Source organism: Squalius cephalus (assembly GCF_949319135.1).
Source record: "Squalius cephalus genome assembly, chromosome: 22".
Taxonomy (NCBI): domain Eukaryota; kingdom Metazoa; phylum Chordata; class Actinopteri; order Cypriniformes; family Leuciscidae; genus Squalius; species Squalius cephalus.
In genome coordinates, this window is record NC_137143.1 from 14777797 (window position 1) to 14805293 (window position 27497).

General features: G+C 39.1%; 1 protein-coding gene across 2 annotated transcripts; it reads left to right on the forward strand.

Moving 5' to 3' along the window:
- Window positions 1-1200: 1200 nt before the first annotated feature.
- tmem259 (transmembrane protein 259) lies at window positions 1201-27347 on the forward strand. 2 transcript variants are annotated; one of them, XM_079856688.1, is made up of 11 exons: window positions 1201-2227; window positions 6592-6888; window positions 10055-10217; window positions 16207-16317; window positions 18154-18276; window positions 18365-18465; window positions 19114-19171; window positions 19296-19379; window positions 19556-19688; window positions 25112-25211; window positions 25319-27347. In XM_079856688.1, the coding sequence occupies exons 1-11, from the start codon at window positions 2006-2008 to the stop codon at window positions 26009-26011; spliced, it is 2085 nt and encodes a 694-aa protein (XP_079712814.1). In that variant the 5' UTR covers window positions 1201-2005; the 3' UTR covers window positions 26012-27347. The 2 variants fall into 2 exon arrangements, with proteins under 2 accessions (XP_079712814.1, XP_079712815.1); XM_079856689.1 differs by having other exon boundaries at window positions 1239-2227; window positions 10055-10163.
- The last annotated feature ends 150 nt before the right edge of the window (window positions 27348-27497 follow it).

Genomic DNA, 27497 nt, shown 5'->3' on the forward strand with positions numbered 1-27497 from the left:
ACCACAACAAGGCGCTGTACTTGTGCTGGTTTAATGTTACAAGTGGTACTTCCACTGAATGAAACGCTCCTTAGCTGCTATACTGACTAGCCCTTCCACTCTCCAATAACAAGATTCAAAACCTTTCTTTAAGTAATGAAACAATTAATTGAGTCAAAAATCAATTCTTATTTTTATGGAATATTGCAGTATTTATCATAAATGATTTATCTGTGCAAATATATATATATATACACACATATATACAGATTATATATATACTATATATTAATTCATGTGCCCTTATACTTTTTAATCAATGTATCTTCCTCTCCCTCTTGCATCTTTGATGACGTGTTCACCGGCGCAAGGGCATGACAACCTGTCACTCACATGAGATCGCAACAATCCCTGTCTGCATCCGAAAACTGATAAATGACGCATTCCAAGGTCGGAAGGTATTAAGGCAAGTCCGAAGAATGCAATGTTAGTTTCACTTCTTGTCTCCTAAGATACCTTCATCTGATTGATTCTTGAAGGCAGCATAGATGTATCCTTCGCTGCCTTTGATATCCCACAATCCTGTGCGTTCCATTCTGTAACAGTTGAGCTAGAAAGAAAAAAAAATGCTGTCTGAAAGTTGCGGCTGGTCGTCAGTTTAGCTGTAAATATTTTTTATCATCATTTTCCGCTTATTATGACATTTCTAACGAGAAATTACTACTGTAGTCATTAAACATTCTTTTAGTTTTCACCAAAGCTCTCTCTATTTTGCTGTGGATCATAAATCCATTACGCTGCCTCAGAAATTTGTCCGAAATCAGTTTCGTGAGTTTCCTTCGTACACAGCCTGCAAAGTCATTGCCTGATAGGGCAGCGAGGCAACAAGTCAGCTACCTGTATATAATAATACTGCATATATACTAAGCTTTCGGACGCAGAAACCATGCAGGCCTAAAAGTGTTAACTTATTTCCTGCCAAACTAGAGTATTCTGTACTTATAAACCATGCACTATTTTACATTTGTACTGTCACAAACTGAAAAATATCACTGCAATTCAGTGAAATTATAAATTACAGAAATAATATAAATATATTATTAAAGTTCATTGTACATAATATGAAATCATGAAGAATCATTTTGATTTTTGCGTCTTCAAAAATCACGTGACTCGATGTCGCGTGACTAAACGCGGAAGCGAGACCAGAGTGGAAACGCTTCCCTCATTAAAAGCTTCCTAGTTGCTGCTCCCAAGTCCTCTCCGCTCTCGAAAATGGTTGTGTAAACAGATGGTCTGTAAGACACGTTGACGTCGCTACCATCGGATAGTTCTGGCGGGATATCATCACGTATCTGAGGCCTTAATTAACCGAAGAGTGTCAGCGTTATACGAGGAGGTGTTTGTCAAAAAGTAAACCGAACATACGGGTTCTTCAGAGGAAGCTCGGCTAATTCGTTAGCTTACCCCTATTAGCAGGCGTGCTGTGTGATATTCCACTTTTCTTTGCTTTTAAACACTCAGCTACGTAGTCTGGGACATATTTCACTTCCAAACCAGAGTAAATATGATTCATTTAGCTGGAGTGAGTTAGCAAGTTTCGTTATTTTGGTTGGGGTGACAGTGGGTGCAGGAGGCCTGAGTCACAATTGCAGGACAAATTGAGCCTAAAACACAATTTAACAGTCTGACATGCTCCTCTGGTCTCACGGTATATAACGTTACACATGATCCGCAGGGGCGTCAAAGGCATTGAAGCTTTAGTAACGTTAGTTTGTTAGATCGCTAGGTTATGACATGGTAGGAGTGGAAGCAGCCTTTCCCACCAACATCCTTACAAAATTCAGAATCTGTTGGGGTGTTTTGTGGTGATCTCTGAAGGTCAGTCCAGTTTTGGTGAACCAGGACCATCATCAGTGTGTGCTGATGTTGTGTGACTGGCCTGCTCAACTGGATCTGCGCAAGTTTCTGTCTGCCTGACCTCAGTTGGTCTTTCTCCTTATCAAGTTACTGAACAACGACCAGCATGTCCGACAACCAGGGCAATCTGAACAACAACAACGTCCCACTGAACAACAACAATAACGGTGGGCCGAACCGGATCCGCAACCCCGCGATGAACCAGAACCCCCTGATCAACGTGAGAGACCGACTCTTCCACGCCTTATTCTTTAAGATGGCAGTGACATATGCCAGGCTCTTCCCACCATCCTTCAGACGAATATTCGAGTTCTTGGTCTTGTTAAAGGTGAGATTTGACATTTTGAATGTGTGTTGAATCTGTTGATCACTTCCAGAAGCCCTAAACACTTTCAGACTGATGTCTTTTTGAATGTTTCTCTGTTCTTACCTGTTGGGATGCTGTGCCAAGCTCACTACATCAGCATCATTTATTTGCCAATTAACCCATGGCTTTTGGTCTTACCTGGCAACTAGATATATCATTCCTGTATATGCATTGTACTTTGAATGTGGCATTAAATCAAAATGGACACTATTTACTTTGCTAATGCATGTTCCTGCACTGAATCATCAGTAGACGTGATGATAAACTTTGTCATTTTTCAGCGAATGTTATTATTATTATATAATCTCTGAAATGACTTGACAGAGACAGTCCCCCTTTACCTTTTTGTTCTTGTGTCCTGTATTATTTGAAAATAACCTATTTTACTTTCTAATATGCAGTATTAATGATGTTTCATGTATATTTAATGCATTACAAATTAAATAAATGTGTATACACTAATGTTCAAAAGTTTGGGGTCGGTAAAATTTAATTTAGCCGATATGGTGTTCAAGAAACATTTCTTCTTATCAGTGTTTATCTGATTAATATTTATACAATTGATATTTTTTTTATAAAAAGCATTTCTTTTTATCTTTCTATTCATCACAGAACATAAATCAATTATGTATATTAGGGCTGTGTATTGGCAAGAATCCGACGATACGTATCACGATACATGGGCCACGATTCAATATATTGCAATATATTTCGATACTGTGCATAAGGCGATATATTGGGTATATATATTGACTATAATTTTAGAAAAAGTAATATTTAAAAAAAGACATGATGTGCATAAAAGTCAAAGAAGTTTACTTTAGGTAAACAATTCAGTACACAGAAAATCAAACTGCCAGTTTGGGATTGTGGTTCACATGTTCTTAGGCCGGCTGCGTGGCGTTTCTGTTGCGTGTCAGCTGCGTGGCGTTTGCGTGGCGTTTTCCATGTCTTTGCACAGAAACGTGTCTGACGCGGCGCTGCTGCTGCTAGGTGACATGATAAGCCTCATTGGTGATATATTTGACATGGGGAGAGAGTTGTGGAAGGACTATACTTCATGTTAAACATAAATATATAGCAGCAAAGACAACGTCGGCAGTGTTGACGGCAAAATAGGCTATAGAATATTTCGTTCTGTATTGACAGGTGCAGTATTTGAAAATCGATAATAGTTTTTTAAATTACATTTATATTTGCATTTATGTCAAAACCTAGAGACTTTCAAACATCAAAATGACATTTATTAATATGTATTCGTGTCAAAATGACATATAAACATATTTTCCTATTCTATTTTGCCTGGAAACGCTTCCAACACGCTTCGTGTCGCGTGAAAAATAGGCGTCAGTTCTATTTCTAGCATGCACGCGTTTTCCGCGCGGCTGTCACGTAGGCAGTGTGCAAGCTCTAACCTGTTAAAGGAGAACTCCGGTCAATTTTAACATTGAGCTCATTTTTTTGTACATTTGGAGTGCTGTCAATACAGAGAACAACGACAAAAATCGGTGTTGCCTACACTGTGTTATCCTCTTTTTAAAATTTGCACCCTGTTGACTTCAATGGGGCAAGTTTTAAACCTGCTTTTAGCCTCTTAACATCCTTGATGTGTTATTACAAGTGCACAGGTCATGTGAGTGATTCCTTCGGAGTGAACGCGGTGAATCTGACTGCAGTAGATGTGAAAGATATGAATAAAAATTATGTTTATTTAGCCAGTGGTTATACCTGTATTTATTTCCTGTTTTCGGTCAAAGTCCATAGTAATCGATTGTCGAGTTCACGCGCATTGGTTTAGTACCTATGATCACCCGCGTTCACTCCGAAGGAATCACTCACATGACCTGTGCACTTGTAATGACACATCAAGGGTGTTAAAGGGATAGTTCACCCAAAAATGAAAATTCTGTCAGTAATTACTCACCCTCATGTTGTTCCAACCCCGTAAGACATTTGTTCATCTTCGGAACACAAATTAAGATATTTTTGATTAAACCTGAGAGTTGTCTAACTCCTCCATAGGCTTCTTAGGGACTGAAACTTGCTGGCCCAGAAAATGTATTAAAGACATCGTTAATATAGTCCAAGTGACTCCAGTGGCTCGATCTTAAGTTTATAAAGCGACGAGAATACTTTTTGTGCACAAAAACAAACAAAAATAACGACTTTATTCGACTTTTCATTTCCTTCTCTCTGGGCCTCGGGTCTTTTCACGTAGTGTTTAAGCGTAGCGCGTCTGTGTTGTACGTCGTACAACACAGACGCGCTACGCTTAAACACTACGTGAAAAGACCCGAGGCCCAGAGAGATTTGTCCCAGAGGCCCAGAGTCGTTATTTTTGTTTGTTTTTGCGCACAAAAAGTATTCTCGTCGCTTTATAAACTTAAGATCGAGCCACTGGAGTCACTTGGACTATATTAACGATGTCTTTAATACATTTTCTGGGCCAGCAAGTTTCAGTCCCTTAGAAGCCTATGGAGGAGTAAGACAGCGCTCAGATTTAATCAAAAATATCTTAATTTGTGTTCCGAAGATGAACGAAGGTCTTACGGGGTTGGAACAACATGAGGGTGAGTAATTACTGACAGAATTTTCATTTTTGGGTGAACTAACCCTTTAAGAGGCTAAAAGCAGGTTTAAAACTTGCCCCATTGAAGTCAACAGGGTGCAAATTTTAAAAAGAGGATAACACGGTGTAGGCAACACCGATTTTTGTCGTTGTTCTCTGTATTGACAGCACTCCAAATGTACAAAAAAATGAGCTCAATGTTAAAATTGACCGGAGTTCTCCTTTAACATGGGAGCCGAAATAAAAACGGACACGCCACGCAGCCAGTGTCTCGACCCTACGTTGTTAACATCTAGCAAAAATGTTAGGCGAGGACACTAGTGGTGCGTCTCAGCATAGCCATATAGTGGTAGGGATTTAAACACAACATAAACGTGAACCACTGTCTTACCATGAATATTTTTGCACGTAAACAAAAAAAAAAAAAAAAAAATCGATATTGCGTTTTTGAAAATCGATACAGTATTGCAAAATAAAATATCGCGATACTCAAGTGTATCGATTTTTTTTTTCTTACACCCCTAATATATATATATATACAATTTATTTATTTGTGTACTGTGATTAATAGAAAGCTCAAAAGAAATGGTTTTTAACAAAAAATATATAATTTTTTAACATACATTCAAGTGTATCTTTGCTGAATAAAACTTAATTTATTTTTTTTATTTTTTATTACTGGCCCCAAACTTTTTAACATTGTAAATAAATATAAAAAAAAAAGTACAATATTTACTCAATGAATTCACAAATTATTTTAGCTTCACACAATGTTTAATATCCATTGAAAAGGCTGTCATCAGACTTTGGAACTGACACAAGGTGCCACCACAAGGTTAGTTGGCCAAGCGTCATGGTTATCAGCCAATGCAGATAATCTTAAAACAGATATTGGATGATTAATAAGCATGACCTGTAGAACAGCATATTTAAAACCCCACAGGAAAGTGCAGTAGCCTATCATAATTACTCAATCATAAACTCAGAAATCACTGTAACAGGTGCACACAGGAATTATGATATTCAAATGTTGTTGGCATGTAGATCTGCTTCAAGAATGACCTGTTAAGTTAGTGAGGCACCCGTGTCTCTCAGCTAACCACAAAATATTGTCGCAGTTCATAATCTTGCTAAATTGCAAAGCTGTGAAACAATTACTGTACATAAGTTGTAGGAGATTGTTTTGGGCTGACAAAAAGAAAAAAGAAAGTTGGAAGGTGTTTAAAGTTTGACATTATCCAACAAAAATGTTGTATTCATAAATGTATTATTTATCTTATTTGATAAATCTCAGTGGTGTTTGACGAACATATAAAAATGTGTGGCATATTACAAATTCTAATTAAAACACTAAATGTATTTATTCATGCAATATTTACTGAAAAAATTAACTAAACGTATTTGAAAACAGCAAATGTGCATTATCTATTGACACCGTTGGTAGGTTCTGGATCTTAGCTAACCCACTTTTGCTGTAACATTGCAGTCACAATTAATTGAGCAGATTTTGCCCTACTTTCTGTTAATAAACTAAATATGTTAACATTAGAAATGTCTATGATATAATCATTTAAATAATCTCAATTTCAGTTTAACTGAAGTACTGTATAACAGAAGTTTGAAAGGAGTTTTTTTTTTAAATATCATATGCCATCCATGTTATGGAAGTGCTATGTTAAATGCTTCGTTGCCTAAACTGGTTTGTGTGCACATTTTAGTTTTTATGGACTTTAATTTCATGTCATTTGATTGGCAGGCATTGTTTATGCTCTTCATCCTGGCCTACATCCACATTGCGTTCTCCCGCTCTCCAATCAACTGCCTGGAGCATGTGCGGGAGAAATGGCCCCGTGATGGCATCCTGCGTGTGGAGATCCAGCGCAACTCCAGCCGCGCACCCATCTTTCTTCAGTTCTACGAGACGGAGGGAATCCAGAGGCTCGTGAAGGAATCGGAGGAGGACGGAAGTGAAACCAGACAGCCAATGTTGCCGGCAGACGCTGAAGAGGAAGAAGAGATGACCATGGAGATGTTTGACAACAGCACAGTACGGGTGAGATTACCAGGAAAACAAGCATTAAAAGGATAAATCACTCAAGAATTGAACATTTATTTGACTCATCGTTCAAAACGAATTTGTTATGTTTTCGGTGAAACAAGAGAAAGGGCCTTCTGGCAGCTCTTTTCTATACAATGAAATATAATTAATTAATCAAGAGAATACAGCAATAATATAACAGTTATTTCTAATTTAATTCTATATTTATGTTAATTCAAATTATTGGAAGATATTGTAGTTGTAATTTAAATAATATAATATTATGTCACTTTTATTATAATTATTTATGTAGTATTAACTCCAACTAACAATAACTTATAATAAGTGAAATAATTATAGTTAAAATAATATAATATTATATATTATAATTAGGACTGTCAACGTTAACGCATGCACACGTGTAATTGACTCATTAACGTAATTTATGTCACACAGTTGACAGTTTAAAGTTTGAAGCTACATTTCTCAGCTGAATAAAGAAAACTAGCTAGCGTCTTGCTAGTAAAGTTTTAATGGATGAGGATTGTAATCAAGGTAAAAACGATTGCAGTGACGTAAAGGAGTTGTACAGTAAGCATGCGTCAGTCTGTTATATTGATGCGCAAACAAACCGTTTATGTGCGCTCTCGACTTACTAATCGCACATTGTATTTATACACAGACACATTTCAGTACATACTGAAATGTCATTTTTATTACACACACAGGAAAAATATTTTGATAATATTTTGATTTGTCATATGTTTAGTATTTCTGTTTAGTTTAGATCCGTGTACTGTAGTAGGTATTTGCAGTCTGGTCAAGGCGGTTGGTTTAGGGGTTTTTGGTATCCATGTGGTCCTGTTCGGTATCGCAACTTGACATGTCTAAAATGTAAACAAGCTCTTTGCTGTTGCACTGAACACAAAGACACCTTTGAAAAAAGCTTGAAGAAAATACAGTTTTGTAACAATCACCCTTCAATTTACTTTGCTGTAGGGATGCACCGATACCACTTTTTTCCAGAACTAGTCCGATACCAATACTTTCATTTTTTTGTACTTGCTGATACCGATACATGTATTTTCACTGCATTTGTAATTTTTTTTAAATATTTTAAATATATAAAGTAGAGAAACCAAAAGAAGATGAATCATATTAGTTGGCTTAATTTGTTTAGCAAATATATATTTCCTTCAGTAATTTAATGCTTAAGAATGTTCAAATGTATTGTATGAGCCTCTGTTACTTTCGCTGTTCATTCGATTGCTCTATCGTATTTTATCTATCGTTTAATAACACAGCACATTTAGAGCTGCTTCAGTAGGGTTCAGTGCAGAGGATTGTGTCAATGGTACAAATGTTTAGATACCAGTAAAATACCACAATTCTCTATTCCAATGTTGGGAAAAACTACTAGCCTAATTAATGTAAATTTAAAACATTATTAAAGACAAGTAAGCAGTCAGTAATAAAATAAGAACAAATATTCAAATTACAAATAGCACAAGTAAATACAATAGAAAAGCTACAAATTAAATAAACTCTTTTTGGGGGTTTTCAGGTAGGTCTAACAGTAGATTTTAGGTAATTTGAATAAAGTAATCAAATGTGAAATAATACTGCATATTCACCACTGTATAAATTAAATATAGATTAATCTTTATAAAGTTACGAAAGTTATTCAGTCAAGAGCAATGAGTGATTTTTGTAGTTTGATTAACAGTAAAAAAAAAACAAAAAAACACAGCAGCAGTGTTTTTATTTTTACTTCTTAGTTATATAAATGATATAGTATTATTTAATAGAATTTATTATATATAATATTAACTACACAATTTAAAGGCGTGGTTCAGAATTTTGGACATCGGACCTCATTTACAAGTTAGCGTGTGTGTTATTTATCAGTGGAGACAGTTTTCAAAAATTTTCACCCAGTCCTTCCAGTTGCATAGTTCGCCGGTGCTAGGCTAGCGCGAGTCAACGGTATCTGTTAGCCTGCCATTAAAAACAGTTTTACCCACTCCACAGTACACCAAAAGCAAATCAATTATAACGCCAGACTACCGATGTAAATGTCTGTTGAGAGAATAATGTTAAAAATCAAACTACCCTTTCATTGCATTGCAATAGTTATACTTTGTTCCCTGTATTTATTAGCACAGTCTACAGCAGCGGCGAAGTGATATTAAGTTACCTAGGCAACCGAGAGAGCCGGTCCACATGATCGGTCCGCAAGTGTATTTACCTGCCGCTGACACTCATCACTACAGCAGAAGCAGAGTATATTTCACGAAGAAATCAACAAGACATAAGACTATGGCCACGTTTGAAAGCCATGGCAATGTTTCGGACTTTGGAGACGATGCAGGCGAGGAATGTGTGTTATTCAACGAACCGTAACTTACATGTATGAGCCGGAATACACAGACGAACAACTAATCGAGATGGATGCCTAAAGGGCAGAAAGAGAAAGAATGTCTTTCTGTAGAGACAACAGCAGCTGGAGATGCCGTAGAGAACCGGGACAGAACATCGGGAGACTGGTGGTGCCAGTGCAGAAAATGTATAGCTACATATAGCTAGCTAGACGTCCCGACTGTAGTGCGCTTCTGTTCTATGTTTACTTTTCGGCGCAGTACTACTAACCGGAGCAAAGTAAAATTCCGCCGCTGCTGAGAAACTAGTTCCTGTAAATGTAATGCGATCATTGAGATGCAAGAGTAGTTTGATTTTTAACATTATTCTCTCAACAGACATTTACATCGATGGTCGTTATAATTTATTTGCTTTTGGTGTACTGTGGAGTGGGTAAAACTGTTTTTAATGGCAGGCTAACAGATACCGTTGACTCGCGCTAGCCTAGAACCAGCAAAATATTTAACTGGAACGACTGGGTGAAAATTTTTGAAAACTGTCTCCACTGATAAATAACACACAGGCTAACTTGTAAATGAGGTCCGATGTCCAAAATTCTGAACCACCCCTTTAAATCTGGTCCTTATGGAAAATAATATGGGTGCTCTTCAGTAAAAACTTATTTGGAATGTCATGATGGTCAGTAAATTATAGATATATAGTATTTTTTTGTGAATCATTCCATTTAAAGGGACCCTTATCCAAATCTTTCTGACAGTGCCCTCTCTCTCTCTCTCTCTCTCTCTCGCTTGCACACATGCAGTTTGAGCTGGACATCGAGCCGCGGCTGAATCCATCGATGAGCGGCGGTGTTCCTGGCTCCAGCCTGAATGAATCCCAGGATCTGTCCTTCAGCCAGGCCCCCTCTAAAGGTATGCAGCCGCTGAGGGAGACTGTCTCCGAGATTGAGATGCTAACTCGAGCAGGTAAACATCTCAAATACGCCCCACTCCGTAGCCATCTGGTCCTTCTCCTCTTCCTCCTGTGTGAATTCATTCCCTCTCCTCCCTCCATCCAGTGCAGCCCTCCTCGCTTCCCCTGGTCAGATTTCCTTTTTATTCCCACATTCCTTTATTACCTTACCCTTTTCTAAGGCCATGTGTGCTGCGTCACACACCATTGACTGTAGTAAGATATAATATATACAGTGGTGGTCAAAATTGATGGCACCCCTGATAAATATGATATAAAATGGCTGTAAAAAATAAATCTGCATTGTTTATCCTTTTGATCTTTCCTTCAAAAAAATCTCAAAAATCGAACCTTTCATTGAAGTAAAAGAATTGAAATTGGGGGGTAAATCACATTATGAAATAAATGTTTTTCTCCAAAACACGCTGGCCATAATTGTTGGCACCCCTAGAATTTTTTGTGAGAAAAATATCTCTGAAGTATATTCCCATTAATATTTACCTTTTTTAGCACACCAGGGTGACTAGGAACATGAAATTGTCCAGCTATGACTTCTTGATTCAAAGGTGTTTAAATATGAGGAAACACAAAGGCCAAATCCCCTTAATCATCCATCACAATGAGTAAAACCAAAGAATATAGTTCTGATGTGCAGCAAAAGATTGTTGAGCTTCACAAAATAGAAAGTGGCTGTAAGAAAATATCTAAAGAATTGAAAATCCCCATTTTGACCATCAGGGCAATAATTAAGAAGTTATAATCAACTAAAGATGTTATGAATCTGGCAGGAAGAGGACATGTGTCTATATTGTATATCTATATTCACTCCTCTTTTCCGGTTGAGTGAACGCTGTGCGTGTGTGTCTGCCGCTGCTCACCGGGAGTCTCTCCTTCCCTGCTATCGCTGGATTTCTTCTCTATGTCATTTACCACCGAAGTCTAGTGGACTACTGCATCTCTTCTCGCCGAATCTGTCTGCTCTGTCGCTGGAGCGTTGTTGCTTGATGCTGTTGTATCAATCCGTGGATTAATGCTACAAACTTTGCTACAAACTCTGCTACATTGCTCCTCCAGTTCTGTTTGCCACTGCCCGGTACGCCTGCTTTTTCCCTGCATGAGCTTTCTTCCTCTCTCCCCTCACAGTGACTGCCGCTGAGGTAAGTGTGTTTCTACCCGCTTGCCTCGTTGTTGTCCCCAGTCTGTTCTGTGGTTGGTGTACTAAACTGCGCTGATTACATTGCGGATTGGGTTGTGTTGTGAGCCTGGTTGGCTAACATGTAGCATTAGCGTGGTGTTTCTCTGTGTTGCTTGTGGCAACTTTACTGTGTCGATATCATGTTTCCCGCTGGCAGCTGGATTAATGTCCTCTCAGCTTGCTTTATGCTGTGCATGTGTGTTTTTTGTAACTTGGCAATGGAGCCTGTTTACACCCCTGCTACTCTCAAACTTTTTCGCTGCCACGCCCCCCTGGACCCGACGCTGTACAAACACTGCTGCTCGCTTGGAATTATTCGTCGTCCGCGTTACGCTCATCGTTTCAAAAGGGAACCGACTCTCATCTATGAACATGATGCTCAAATTCCAACTGTTTACACGCCCGACCGTTGTCGACGATACCAGCCAAAGAACAGGGGAATTAACTTTGACAACCTTCATCACCCCCCTAGGCTGCCTCCTCCTGCCTCGTCATCATGTCAGAACTTTAACATTGACCACCTAAATGTGCGCTCAATCTCAAACAAAACGGCCCTAATAAACGATATCATTGTGGACAAAAAATGTGATTTGTTTTGTCTCTCAGAGACCTGGCAAAAACCCGGTGACTACATTAATTTAAACATGCTGACTCCCCCTGGCTACTGCTACTTATCCAAACCCAGATCTGTAGGGAGAGGGGGTGGGTTGGCTGTAGTGTACCGCTCAGATCTGACTGTTAAAGAACTTAGGCCATTTGAAGTGACATCCTTTGAATATATTGCTGTGAAGGTTGTTTCAACCATACCCCTTCTGCTATTGCTAATCTATCGCCCCCCTAAACCATCTGTAAATTTTCTGTCTGAATTGAATGAACTTCTCACTGTTATTTCATCTCTTTGTTCTGCTATGATTATGTTAGGGGATTTTAACATTCATGTGGATACAAATTGTTCATACACCTCAGAGTTTAACTCTGTATTGGACTGTTTTAGTTTGACACAGCATGTTGACTTTCCTACTCACACTCACGGCCACACTTTGGATCTGCTCTGCTCTTCTGGTCTAAATGACATCTCTGTCTCTGGTTCCATCTCAGGTGTCTCTGACCATAAGCTTATTGAATGCCGTTTTCATATGATCACTCCTCCTCCATCCTCAGAAAAAACAACTATCACATGTCGTAACATCAGGCCAATAAACCACAGCATGTTTGCTGCCTCTATAGAGGCCTCACCACTATTGGACCTTGACGAGCTCTCGTCCGCGGATGACTTAGTTGCTACGTACAATGGCACCCTGACCAGCCTGCTTGATAGCTTAGCCCCTGTCAGGACTAGGCTTATACCAGCTAACCGTACTTGCCCCTGGTTCACCCCTGAGCTCAGGAAACTTAAGGCCTCTGGCCGCCGTCTTGAACGGCTATATAAGAAAACTGGCCTTACAATTCACTCCATGCTTTACACCAAACATACTCTGACATATAGGGATGCCCTCAATGCTGCCCGTTCAAACTATTACTCATTACTCATAACGTCCTCCATGACCAGGCCTAAAACCCTTTTCAGGACTGTGGACAAACTCATCAAACCACCTGTCACTGCCTGTCCTAAGACCCCTGAGCAGTGTCAGGCCTTCTTACACTTCTTTGATGACAAAATTAGCCAAATTTACCACTGCTTCAACCACAATGCTATCTCTCTCTCTTCATCTCCCCCCCCTCTGGGTCCTAAGCTCTCCCATTTCACCGCTATTGACTCCCTCACTATCACTGACATTATTAATAAATCAAACTCTTCATCGTGTCAGCTTGACCCTGCCCCCACCCCTCTACTTAAAGCCTGCAACACATCCTTATCTGAACCCATTGCACTGATTGTAAACACCTGCCTGAACTCTGGTGTTGTGCCTGCTGCCCTCAAGACTGCTGCAGTCACACCCATTCTCAAAAAACCGGACTGCGACCCAACATCACTATCAAACTACCGCCCTATCTCCAACCTCCCCTTTCTGGCCAAGGTAATGGAAAGAGTGGTGGCTTCTCAACTTCACACTTTTCTTAATCACCATGACCTGTATGAGTCTTTTCAATCTGGCTTCCGTTCATGTCACAGTACAGAGACTGCTCTTCTACGCATAGTTAATGACCTCCTCCTGTCTGCTGACGCTGGTTCACTTAACATTCTCATCCTCCTTGACCTTAGTGCTGCTTTCGATACCATCAACCACAATGTTCTAATTGCCCGTCTGTCTGCTATTGGTGTTTCTGGCACAGCACTCACTTGGTTTCAGTCTTACCTCACCAACAGAAAGCAATTTGTAACACTGGGTCCACATCAGTCTTCCAAGTCCCCTGTCACTCGTGGTGTTCCCCAGGGTTCTGTACTTGGGCCCATACTCTTTCTCATATACATCCTCCCTATTGGGCAGATCATACGCAGCCACGGTCTTAACTTCCACTGTTATGCAGATGACATCCAACTCTATCTTACCACTCCCTCTCCCTCTGACCCACCACCATGCTCCCTCACTGACTGCCTTTCTGACTTAAAATTATGGATGCAAAACAATTTTCTCAAACTCAACACAGATAAAACCGAAATTCTCCTGATTGGCCCTAAAAGCATCCTCTCCAAATCTCCCAGCTTCACTCTCAACATTGATGGTTCACCTGTTCACTCTACCCCTGTTGTTAAAAACCTTGGCATTCTGCTTGACTCCTCCCTTAGCTTTGATCCTCATATCAAATCACTCACTAAGACTGCCTTCTTTCACCTCCGCAACATTGCTCGCCTCCAACCCTTCCTCTCTGTTAGTGATGCTCAGATTTTGGTTAACTCCTTTATTATGTCCCGTCTAGACTACTGCAACTCACTTTTCCTTGGTCTCCCTGCTAAATCACTTCAAAGGCTACAATATATTCAAAACTCAGCAGCCAGGCTCCTCACCCATACCAGACGATCAGCACATATCACCCCTATTCTCCACCAACTCCACTGGCTACCGGTTCCGTCCCGGATCAAATACAAAGTGTTATTACTCACCTTCAAAGCACTCCACAACCTTGCTCCCCCCTACATCCGTGACCTCCTGATCCCTTACACTCCTTCCCGCTCACTCAGATCCTCTGACCAAAATCTCTTGGCTATCCCCCGCTCCAGACTCTCCACCCTGGGTGGCAGGTCCTTCAGTGCCTTGGCCCCCAAACTCTGGAACCGCCTCCCACAACCTCTTCGTGACTGTCCTTCTCTTCCCTTCTTTAAAGCACATCTCAAGACCTTTTTGTTTAACGATCACTTCTCCACACCTAACTCATAGCTTCATACAGATAACTTGTCTTGTTGTATTGTTTTGGTTGTTGTTGTTGTGTTTCCTTGCCTTCTTACTATGTAAAGCGACCTTGGGTTTGAGAAAGGCGCTATATAAAATAAACTTATTATTATTATTATTATTGTCTTAATGGACGGTGAGGAGGAAAGTTTGAGTGGCCAAAGACTCTTCAAGGATCACAGATGGAGAATTGCAGAGATTAGTTGAGTCTTGGGGGTCAGAAAGCCAAAAAAAAAAATTTATCAAACAACCCCTACATCACCACATGTTGTTTGGGAGGGTTTCAAGAAAAATCCTCCTCGCTCCTCCAAAAATAAACTCCAGCATATTCAGTTGTCATACACGACTGGATCTTCAAAAGGGACCGGATTCTATGGTCAGATGAAACATGAAAAAAGGGCTTTTTGGCAGCAAACCCAGCAGATGTGTTTGGTGCAAACAGGGATTTAGAGTCCCCCATGTCTACGGTTAAATATACTGCTGGATCTTATATGTTGTGGGCCTATTTATTTACTGGAGGTCCTGGACATCTTGTTCAGATACATGGTATTATGGATTCTAGCAAATACAAACAGATAAAAAATCAAAACCTGACGCCTTCTGCTAGAAATCTTATAATGGGCCGTGGTTGGATCTTCCATCAGGACAACGGTCCAAAACAAACATCAAAATCAACACAAAAATGGGTAACTGAGCACAAAATGAAGCTTCTGCCATGACCGTCCCAGTCCCCTAAACTGAACCCTATAGAAAATGAGTGGGCTGAACTGAAGAGGAGAAGCGCCAACATGAACTTGTGAATCTGAAGGATCTGGAGAGATTCTGTGTGGAGGAATGGTCTCTGATCTCTTGTCAGGTGTTCTCCAAACTCATCAGGAATTAGAAGAAAACTCAGAGCAGTTATCTTGGCAAAAGGAGGTTGCAAAAAGTATTTAATAACAGGGTGCCAACAATTATGGCCAGTGTGTTTTGGAGAAAAACATTTATTTTATAATGTGATTTACCCCCCACTTTCAATTCTTTTACTTCAATGAAAGGTTCGATTTTTGTGAATTTTTTGAATGAAAGATCAAAAGGATAAACGATGCAGATTTATTTTTTACAGCCATTTTTTATCATATTTATCAGGGGTGCCATCAATTTTGACCACCACTGTAAGTGTCACTAATTCAGGACAGTACAAATTAGTTATTTTGTGTAATATACACAAAGTATTTCATTCATACTGGTTTGGAACAACTTGATGGTGAGTAAATGATGACAGAATTTTCAGTTTTTGGGTGAACTATCCCTTTAAAAGGACATTTTATCAAACATTTTAATTTAGCATATTAAATCTTTTTCTGTAACTAGAAGAGATTGATGACAATATAATCAGTGTATATATTTTTTGTTTTAATACAGAAACTTTATAACATTCTACCATTGGTGTGAAGTGACAGATGTTGTCAGCATTGACCAGTGTTTGTTTTTGTGCAGTGTGGCCCCAAGAAGAGTATATTGTGGAATATTCTCTGGAATATGGTTTCCTTCGGCTGTCCCAGGCCACTCGTCAGCGACTCAACATCCCTGTTATGGTGGTGACCCTGGGTGAGTACATCACACCTTCCAGGACATCAACAGAAAACCTGCCCATACCCACAATCCTCTTTTCCCACAAAATAGAATATTCTTGGTAATGTTCACCCACAAAATTTAAATTGTAGTTGATTACTGACCTTCATGCTGTTTGAGGGATAGTCCACCCAAAAATTTCTAGGGGTGCCCCCGACAAAAGATTTTTCTAGTCGACTAGTAGTCGTTCATTTAAGCAATTAGCCGACTAATCACATGTTTATATTAAATGAGTAAATGATGCTCGAATTGTTTTTTTGTTTTTGTTTTTTCTAGTGGACTATCCCTTCAACACCCCCAGTCCTCATTGCATTTCATAGTATTGAATAGGGTTGCAGGATATTCTTCAGAAAGTCATTTTTGTTTTTCATAGAAAGGTCATACAAGTTTTCAGTGTTATGAGTGTGAGTAAAAAAAAAAATACCATAACAATTTTATATTTTGGTGAACGTTTCCAATAAGACAAACATACAGACATTGGACAATGAAACTGAAACTGGTTTTAGACCACAATAATTTTTTAGTATGGTGTTGGGCCTCCTTTTGCAGCCTATACAGCATTAATTCGTCTTGGGAATGACAGATACAAGTCCTTCACAGTGGCCAGAGGGATTTTGAGCCATTGCTCTTCCAGAAGGGTGGCCAGGTCACTGATGCTGGTGGAGGAAAATGGGTTCTGACTTGCTCAGCCCATTGCAGCCCAAACCATCATTGATCCACCCCTGTGCTTCACTCTGGGCAGCAACAGTACGGGTGTGAAGCCTCTATGGGGCTCTTCCACACCGTAACTCTCACGGATGTGGGAAGGACTCATCAGAGAACAATACATGTTTCACATTGTCCACAGCCCAAGATTTGCACTGTTGGCACCAATAAAACCAACATTTGACATTGGCACGAATGACCCCCAGCAAGAAATTTTGCGTTTAAAATACGTCTAATAGCCGTCCAAACACAGCCCAGACGTCTAGGCTAAAACAAGGCAAAATTTGGGCTTTCAGTGAAAATTTAATAGATGTCTAAACCATAGCCCAAGAATAGACTAGTCATCAATTAGATAACAAAGAAATGAAATGAGTGGCGAAATGAAACCAAACACCTTGTAATCACTGTTGACTTTTTTTACATGATGGAATATCATACATCTTCGCAAGTTATTTTGGCAAAAACGACATTCAAATGTTATTTTCAACGTTAACCAAATTCAGTGTTATTTTGGCTAGAAGTGGGTTACTCATAGCCGGACTATTTTGGGTCTATAGTTAACCTAGACGGTGAAATGACGGCTGTTGCTTGCTGGTTTGACTATAGCAGCTCGACCATGAAAAGTCTCTGTGGAGCTTCAGACGAACAGTTTTGGTTGAAACAGGAGAGTCGATTTCCGCATTTAATTCTGCAGTGAGTTGGGCAGTTGTGGTTTTATGTTTTTTGGATACAATCAGGGTTAGTACCTTGATATCCCTTTCAGACAGATTCCTGTTGCGTCGACAGTTACTTCTGTTGGATGTGGTTCGTCCTATGTGGTGGTATGCCATCATTACCCTGGATACCATAGCTTTCAATACACTGCAGAGACTTGCTGTCCATGTTACAGATCAGCCAGCAAGACGCACACCAAAACTTTATCCTCTTTTGAACTCTGATATGTCTCCCATTATGTTGTGTGGATTGCTATTGCTCTGCTGATTCAACCTTCAAACTTCTGCAGTTTTATTGTCCAACCCCTGTATTTAACTTTTTTTTTTTAAGAAATGCATTCTGTCAGTTAGTACTGTTGTGTAGTAACCATAATCTCTCTCGGTCTGTCTGCAGACCCCATGAAGGATCAGTGCTTTGGAGATGGTTTCAGTCGCTTCCTCCTAGATGAATGCCTGGGTTATGATGATATCTTGATGTCCAGTGTGAAGGCTTTAGCAGAGAATGAGGAAAACAAAGGTAAATTAGAAGTTCTCTCTCTCCCAAAAAAAAATTGTTTTGATGATGTTATAACTATGACATGAGAATGTGATTTGCTTGTTTTTAGGGTTCTTGAGAAACGTGGTCTCTGGAGAACACTACCGTTTTGTCAGTATGTGGATGGCTCGTACCTCGTACCTAGCAGCCTTTGTAATCATGGTTATCTTTGTGAGTACTTTTACTTTACTGCCTCTGCACTACAGACTAGAGTGCTTGTTAGTGATTGGATTGTAGGTGTGATATCATCACATTAGTTCAGTTTGTGTATTTAGGCAATTACTCCTTAATTGAATCATTCTCATGACTTTTTGTAAGTGGAACATTAGGTGAAATTTTAACAATGTTCTAGTTAACTTTTTTTCTCCACGCAATTACAATGAATGCTACAAAGTGGCCCATGCGCAATATTCCAAATTTTCTGTTATATCATTGCTTTAAGTTAGAAGCTTGTGACATAATAAGTACTCAGTTTGGGGAAAGAATGATTAATTCACAAATTTACAGTACCGTAAATAACCTAAATTTTGTTTTTCATTTGACTCGCATGAACATATGACTTCAGAAAACGCTGCATATGTTGCACAAGTCACATGGACAACTTTCTTAAAAGATTATCAGGATATTCTTCAAAAATTTACTTTTTTGGGATTCATTAAATTAGAAAGTCATATTGGTGAGTAAACGATGACAGACCTGTCATTTTTGTGTGAACTATCCTTTTGAGTCACTTGGACCATGGAGTGATGCTAATACGACACTGAATCAAATGCAAAATTCCATCATCCACAAGTCTTGTTTTTTTTCTCTCTCTTTCAGACTCTGTCCGTTTCCATGCTGCTGCGGTACTCACACCACCAGATTTTTGTCTTTATAGGTAGGCTCCCATCATCCTCTCAGATCTTTACCACTGCATCAAGCATCTATAATCATGTCCCAAGACGAAGTTCATAAATAGCAAACTTTTAAAAGGTCCATCTCTCTGATTTCCTCTGTCTCAGTGGACCTTCTCCAGATGTTGGAGATGAACATGACCATTGCCTTCCCTGCTGCCCCTCTTCTCACTGTCATCCTAGCTCTTGTGGGTAGGTAGAGATCACTGCTGGGGTTTTGGAAAGATGTTCTCTTTGGGTCTCCTATCAACTTGATGCCCAATCTGTTAATTTATTGACTTAATACCATAATCACATGATAGTTTCTTATCAAAACATTTTATGAAGGTTGTTTGAACTTAAATGCCTCTTTTTGATTCTGTCTGTAGGGATGGAGGCCATCATGTCTGAGTTTTTCAATGACACAACCACTGCCTTCTACATTATCCTCATTGTTTGGTTGGCGGACCAATATGATGCCATCTGCTGTCACACCAACACAAGCAAGCGCCACTGGCTTAGGTATGTTACCTCACCAACACAGGTAAATGCCAATGGCTCAGACTCTTCTGATGTTTGTTTGTTTTGCATTTACATTTATGCATGTGGCCGACGCTTTTATACAAAGCGTCTTGTATTGCATTGAAGATAAACATTTGATCAGTTCATGCATTCCCTGGGCAAGGGACCGTGGCAATGCTAGCTCCATTCTCTACTGTTTGAGCTAAGGAAAGCTGCAGACGTTTTACAGCTTGATTAGTTTCACACAGACTTGAATTCATTGTGCTTAGTAGGGCCCTATAAACTTCTGTTTTATTTTTGCCCAAATTTCATTAAACTTTTTTCAAAATCAACCTTTTTTTTCTTTTCTTTTCTTTTTTTCGATTTAATCGTTGAATTAAATGTGATAAAAATCATGTCTAATTAATTGAAATCATTAAACATACAATTTAACAACAATTTATTAAAAGTTAAACAAAAAAATAAATATTTTTTTTAGGACCCTATGAATACGAAGTTGTTTTATTTTTCACAAATTGTGTTCCAGTTTTTTTTTTTTTTTTTTTTCAATTTTATTAATCAAAAAGAATGTCTAATCAATTGAATTCATACAACTTAAACAACTTAATTCATACAATTCTTTTTTTTAACAATAATAGGGCACTATGAAGCGTTTACTTTTTATTTATTTTTTTTATTTTTTTTAGAGGAAATTCTGTTGTCTGTTAATTTTCCAGGATTTATGATTGAATACAAATTTATCAAAAACAGATCAAATGAAGGCATAACACATTTTAAAAAGATTATATAAATTTGTAATGTAATCAAATGAAAATTAAACAATGCCTTTTTTTGGCAAACAAAATGCTGTACAACAGTGGTTCACTGTTCAAATTAAAACATGGAAGAAAAATTGTGTTTATTCCTTAAAGTTTTCTTAATTTTATTTTTATTATATAATTTCTTTGAGAGGTACATTCTACTGTACAATAGCAATATACATTGTGCTCCAAATTATAATGCAAGTGACATATCACTGTGATTTCACTACAATACACATTCAGATTTTAGATTTTTAAAGAAATTGTTTGTTTTATTTCTAATATCTTTTTAGATAACTGGTATCAATCTCAGACAGGTTTGTTAAATCGTTTGCCGGGTCTTCTTGGGTAAATGGAAAACCTTCTTAAAGAGGTTGTTCCACATTATTAAGCAAGTCACCGTTCTCATGCAACATGGGGAGGAAGATCTTTCTGAAGATGAAAAGCATGAAATGCTTCAATGTCTTGTAAAAGGCATGAAAACAACTGATAAAACTGAATAGAGATTGTCGAACTATCAAAAGATTTGTCAGTGATTTAGAGCACAGAACTCGGTCAGTTAAAGACTTAAGGAAAGTTTCTGTCTAACTAATTAATTGTATTAATAGGGCATCTATTTAAAAAAAACACTGTTGAGCAGGTATTTGAAGCCATTGGTGTCTCTGGAGTCCCAAGAACCAGTTGTGTATAAAGTTGCATTTCAGCAACCCCTGACCAAAGCTCACAAAGAGAAACATTTACATTGGGTTTTGAATAGGGGTGTGCACGAATATTCAATCTGTAATTATTATTCGAATTTTGCTTCATATGCTGCTTTGCTGTCCCAGTGAAATCCTAAGTACGCAAACTAAAACTGAATTTTAACAGTTATAACTGAATACACTGGGTGGCGCTGTGGAGCTTGTTAAGTTGATTATATTTGATCACAGAATGTCTTCATCTGCCTCTAGGCACAGCAAAGTATGGAATTACATTGATCAAAATGATTACTTTTGATCAAATGGATCAACATATAAATATCACCACCATGAAATCCAAACTCTAGTCGAATGAGGAAAGACAGCTGTCCATCACTGCATTCACGAGTAGATAATATGATACTAAAATGATCTCGAGACATATGCTTCCTTTAAGTTTCGACGGGGGAGACTGGTTTAAGAACAGAAAACACAAAGCACTGTAAGAAACTTCGCTTGGCACACTGTTATCTTTGTGTCCCTTCAACGTCTGTCAGTGGAGCGCATTTTCTCTGCACCCGGCCTTATTGTTTTCAGGCTGAGGAGCCAACTTTCATCCGAGCATGTGGATATTCTTCTTTTGTTCTCAACATGAACATGTGAAACAATATAAACACGATAACCATATGCTGACTCAAGTGTATGTACATTCTGCACAATAACTGCCGCAGTCTGCATTATTAGCTTTTATTTTATTTCCTTTCACTCTGCTTCAGCGTAAATGCTTTTGTTCTATTTTTTTTTTGTTTACACACATTGTTTAATGTTTTCAACTAAAAGAAAATCTCAAGATATAATGTAAGCTTGTGTATATTTAATGATCATAAGCTTGTGCAGAAATGGGGACAAAAATGTAATGATTAAAAAGTAGAGGTGGGCATAGATAAATTTTTCAGACAGAGATTATGTGCTACACCCAGGGCCGGATTAACCATTAGGGCAACTGGGCACTTGCCCAGGGGCCCATGACATCTAGGGGGCCCTGACAGGTAGGAAATACACAGACATTTAATAAAGTTATCAAACTCTTTACAGTCTTCACTGCATAAACTGCATCTACGTGGATTCACGCAGACTTTCCTCCCTCAAACTTCTCAAACTTGTTTCTACACCCACTGTAAACGTTTCTCTTTGTGAGAATTGGTTAGGGGTGGTTAAAGCCACTCCTGTGGCTTTAAATAGCTGTTTGCTGCTCAACAGTGGCTTTTTTTATAGCTGCCCTTTTAATACAATTAATTTGTTTTGCAGAAAGTTTCCATAAGTCTTTATCTGACCGAGTTCTGCTGTGCTCTAAATCACTCACAAATCTTTTGATAATCTCTGTTCAGATTTCACGAAATATTAGTTTTTATGCCTTTTGCGAGACATTGCACTATTCCATGCTTTTTATCTTCAGAAAGATCTTTCTTCATCCCCATGTTGCATGAGAACGGTGATTTCCTTAATAATGTGGAACAACCTCTCAAAGTAGGTTTTCCATTTACCCAAGAAGACCTGGCAAACTGTTTAACTGACCTGTCTGAGATTGATACCAGTTATCTAACAAGATATGAGAAATAAAACAAACACTTTCTCTGAAAAACTAAAATCTTAATGTTCATTGCACTGAAATTCTACTGATGTCACTTGCATGCATAACAATTTTGAACAGTGTATTTGTCTTTTTTTTTTTTTTTTTTTTGATGGGATGTCGTGAAAGAGTTTTTTCTTTTCTTCTGAAATTAAATGGTGAAATGCTCGTGAAGTGACTGAGCAACTTTAGAGATGAAGTTCATGTGGAGTGTAATGATAGTTGACGGCAAACACTGAAAACACCACAAGCATCACACATGCTTGAGTATGTGTAGTTGACGAAACCACACCATTAATAGCCATAGAGACATGCACACTTCATATTTATAATCTTTTCAGTGTAATATTCTCAGACAGTAGTGCAAATCATGATTTAATTAAGTGTACAGCCCTACTTTTGATTTATGCATCCAAAATTTGTCTCAACTCCATTCCACGTTATACAGTAAATTCCAATTTTATTACTGGATTGCACAATTCTGTCTTTGTTTTCAGCACTGCGGAAATCATAGGGCCCTAGTTTTGTAAACAAAGATATTTGGAAGTTAAGCCGCCTTTCCACTATCTCCAGCATTCACATACTTTCCATGCTCCACAAAGCTCCCGTACTATTATCCTTTGGAAAGGGTCTGTTGCTTGTTTTTTATCGGAGATAGGGAAATGGCGACTGTAGGTTGACTCTACTTGGATCAGCCTTTTAAAAACTGAACTTAAGTGGTGTATATTATCTCTGTTCCAAAACTTAGTGAGCTGCCTACCTATACAGCATCATAGGTATTAGGGCTGAACGATATTCTGTTTTAACATCGACATCGCGATGTGCGAATGAGCGATAGTCGCATCGCCGGAACATGCGATGTGAAGGGTAGTAGCACCCATGGTGTATTAAGAGAACGGTAGCACCAGGGTAGCACACAGTAAACACGAGTTTGTTGTATGGCTTTTTGCTGGGGTGACTTGCACGTTCCGCGTGCTTGCACAGTGATTGGTTCGCTGTGCCGCAGCTCACCGCGCTCACAGCCAACATTCACTGGCATCCTATAGCTAAAAATGGGCGACGAAGAGGATCCGCCGCAAAAAAAAAAGAAAAAAAAAAAAGAAAAGATTTTGTACCAAAAAGAAAGTCAAAATCAGCTATTTGGGACTATTTCGTCTACAAAAAGGAGGATGTTGACCAAAAAGAGGTACTTTGCTGGAGTGTTATAAAGTTGTGGATGGTTGTCTTTTTAAAAAAGTATTTTATTTTTCGTGTTCGCATTTATGAGGAAAAAACAATGTTACGAGACAGTTCTCCATTACGGACGCGACCGTTATGAAAGCGGCACTAAAAGACTGCTTTAAAACTTTCACAGAGACTTTCACAGAGACCTCAAACAGAAAGCACAAAGCCTTTCTTTAAAGCAAATTTCGTTTTGTATTAATTGTATCTTAATTTTAATCAGTGTTTCATTATCCAGTTTCCTGGATTTAATAAATAAAAAGTAAATATAGCAGACATAATCACGAGACGGAGGCGCCAGCGCCTGAATCCATGAACCGAAACTCAGCGTATAAGGTAGCCTACTCGCCTCACACACCTAAAAAAATAGGTGCACTGCATCAGCACCGAAAACATAGAAACACAAAGAGAGAGAGAGAGAATACGATTTTTTGACAGAAATATTTTTTTCGAATTCTGACAGAAATATGTTCTAATTTTGGAATAAAATATTAAGTGGCCTTTTTGTCACTTGTAATGAAGCTTGCTTAGTGAAATTATTAATATCATGGAATGGTAGGCTAATTATTGACTTTAGCCTGGATTGATGGCACGTAATATCGCAATATATATCGTTGGGAAAAAAATATCGCAATGTAATTTTTTTTCCAATATCGTGCAGCCCTAATAGGTATGCAGCTGATAACTAAGATAAGTTAGCTTTTTTGTTTGACTAATATAATTATCTGAATTGTTCTTTGGCATAAACAAAGTCAACATTTTGGTCAAAGAATTTGGTCCCATTCTCTTCGACTTCAAATGTTGACTACTGTACACCAGAAATACTGTCCATAAAATCCTTGTCCGGTAGTCATAGAAGTTCATTGGTCGAAGAGAATGGGACCAAATTCTTAATGCCTGCCTCGAAGTATCATGTTGTTAACTTAAGCGGATATAGGGTGATGTTAGAGTCGCAACGTAAGGAATATTGTTTCCGGGTCCACACCTCTACTGTCCAAGCATAAAAAGAGGTTTATGAGCACTTTTTATTCATATCACACATTTAAGCTGAACGTTTAAAACCTCATCTAAAGCATCTCTTGTGCTGTTTTTCAGGTTTTTTTATCTGTATCACTTTGCCTTCTATGCGTATCATTACCGCTTTAATGGCCAGTACAGCAGCTTGGCTCTGGTCACTTCCTGGCTCTTCATTCAGGTATCGTTTTTCAGAATGTTTTATTTTTTTTAATGTACTTGGGAAATCTGTGGATTTGTATGGAATTGTTTGTTGCTCATGGGCTTTTTCGTTTTCGTCTTCCACAGCACTCAATGATCTATTTTTTCCACCACTATGAGCTGCCGGCCATCCTGCAACAGATCCGGATCCAGGAGATGCTGCTTCAGAACCAGCAGGTGGGCCAAGGAAACCAGACTGCATTGCAGGACAATCTTAACAACAACACTAGCAATGCTGCGCCCCCCGGCCAGGGTAACGCAGCCGCTAATGTGAACGTTAACGGTCAGGACCGGCAAGCTGCTCAGGAGCAATCTCAGCTTGAAACCCACAATGGATTGGTGGTAAATCCCGGTCTGCCCATCGACCCATCCAGTTCCGACCTAGACTGGATGGCTGAGATTGCCATTGGCCCAGACGTTCTGTCCGTTACACACCTGGGCGAGACTCTTTTGGAGCCGGGAGGGATCCAGCAGCCAATGTCGTCCGGGACAGGTGTAACAGAGCTGTACAGTCTTAGCACAGCAGGAGAGAACCAAGACGGAAACATTAGCGCAGCCAATGCTCCTGCGGTTGACATGAAGGGCCGGGGTTGCGCTCAGGGTCTGGGGCCCCCTTGTGGCGGAGGTGGGCATGTGGAATCTGAAACGAATCCCACTTCCTCCCCAATGACCTCACACACAGACTGCAAAGTTGCAGAAATGCGCATGGGTGCCACAGACTGGGATGACAAGGCAAAGAACAAAAGCGAGAGCTCGGACTCCCACTCCGCCCCGGCTTGAGTTGCGCACTCGGTCTCCCCCATTCGGAACAAATGAATCCACGCTCTGCAGTCACCACCCCTCTCTGTAAATTAATCCAGAAGGCATCAAGAGGAGAAGCTGTGATGGAGCTTTATTTAATTACATCCTGGAAACCTCCAACGTGAACATGAGGAGGGCAGAGGCAGACTTCCGCCATCTAGTCATATTCTTAAAGAGTAAATACGCAGTGAATTGTCAAAATGATGCCATGTTGTGAGGGTGTGATCATTTGGAGACTTTACATGTGAATATTTTTTCTTTCTTTCTTTTTTTTTTTTTTAGATGATTGGAGCTTTTAATACAGGGAGTATTGAGTTTGAAATGTGATGTATCGCTCAATTATGGTACTTTCTGTGGCTCCTGATTATGGAGCTACAGGTGTCAGCAGGCCGCATGAGCGGCAATCTTGCTTTAAATCCAAATACACATCACACTTTGCACATCTTGTGCGAGGGTCCATTCCTCTAATGATAACATTAACGCTGCATACTAACAGCAGTGAAAATTCATTTAGAATGACGTTTTGGTCCCTACTACTTTCGTTCACTACAGCAAGCCACCAAAATGTTCCTTATCTAGCTCATGCCGGTGTGTTCAGGTATGCTATTATCATATGCATGGAGCAGTTTGACCAATGAATTTGATGCTATTCATGGTCAGAGTGCTCTGATGTTGATATATAGGTTGGACTGCCAGTCAAAGAAGTGGACAGGTGACGACAGAATCTGCAGAATAAGTCCTCCTTCAACATGATCCTCTTTGAAAACTGTCATGGGGTCATTTCTGTGTTTTCTAATCCTCATCAAGAGACATTTGTTCTTGTGGTTAGTTTAGCAGACGTTTTCGTCTTTTGCACGATCTCATCAGAGTCTTTGGTTTTTCTTCAGGTCAAGTCTGGCTTTGAGAGAGCGGGTGTATAGATTATTGCCTTATGCTTCTAAAACCGAACATTAACCTTGTATTTCCAACTTTAGGAAGTACATTGGTGTCGATAGCCTTACCAGAGGCTTCAAAGCCAGTAGAGAAAAAAAGTCATGGAAAAGTCACAACTGAAGCAAGAGTGAACTTGTCGTTACTTGTAACAGATATTATTTAGAATCAGACGTAAGCAGTGAATGTCAGACTGTTAAATTCACAGCTTTGCTGCCCTTCAGCTAAAGTCACTGATCCAGAAGTCCATTGTCTTTTCATATTATGCTTTTGTAGTGGTTTGTCCATGCGTTTGACTTGAGAAGATCGGTGGCTGTCCAATGACAGGACAAGTTTATCTACATGACCATGTGTAAAATCTTTACTAAAAGTAAGAGAACAAATAGAAATATCTTGTTGTCTGTTGTGACATAGGACTGTGGACAGGGGAAGGTCATTTAAAGGCTATGCAACAATATGGCAGGCTTCCAGGCTCTGGACTTTTTTTTTTTTTTTTTTAATTGTGCAATATTTTGTGAGGCTCAGATCCATAAAG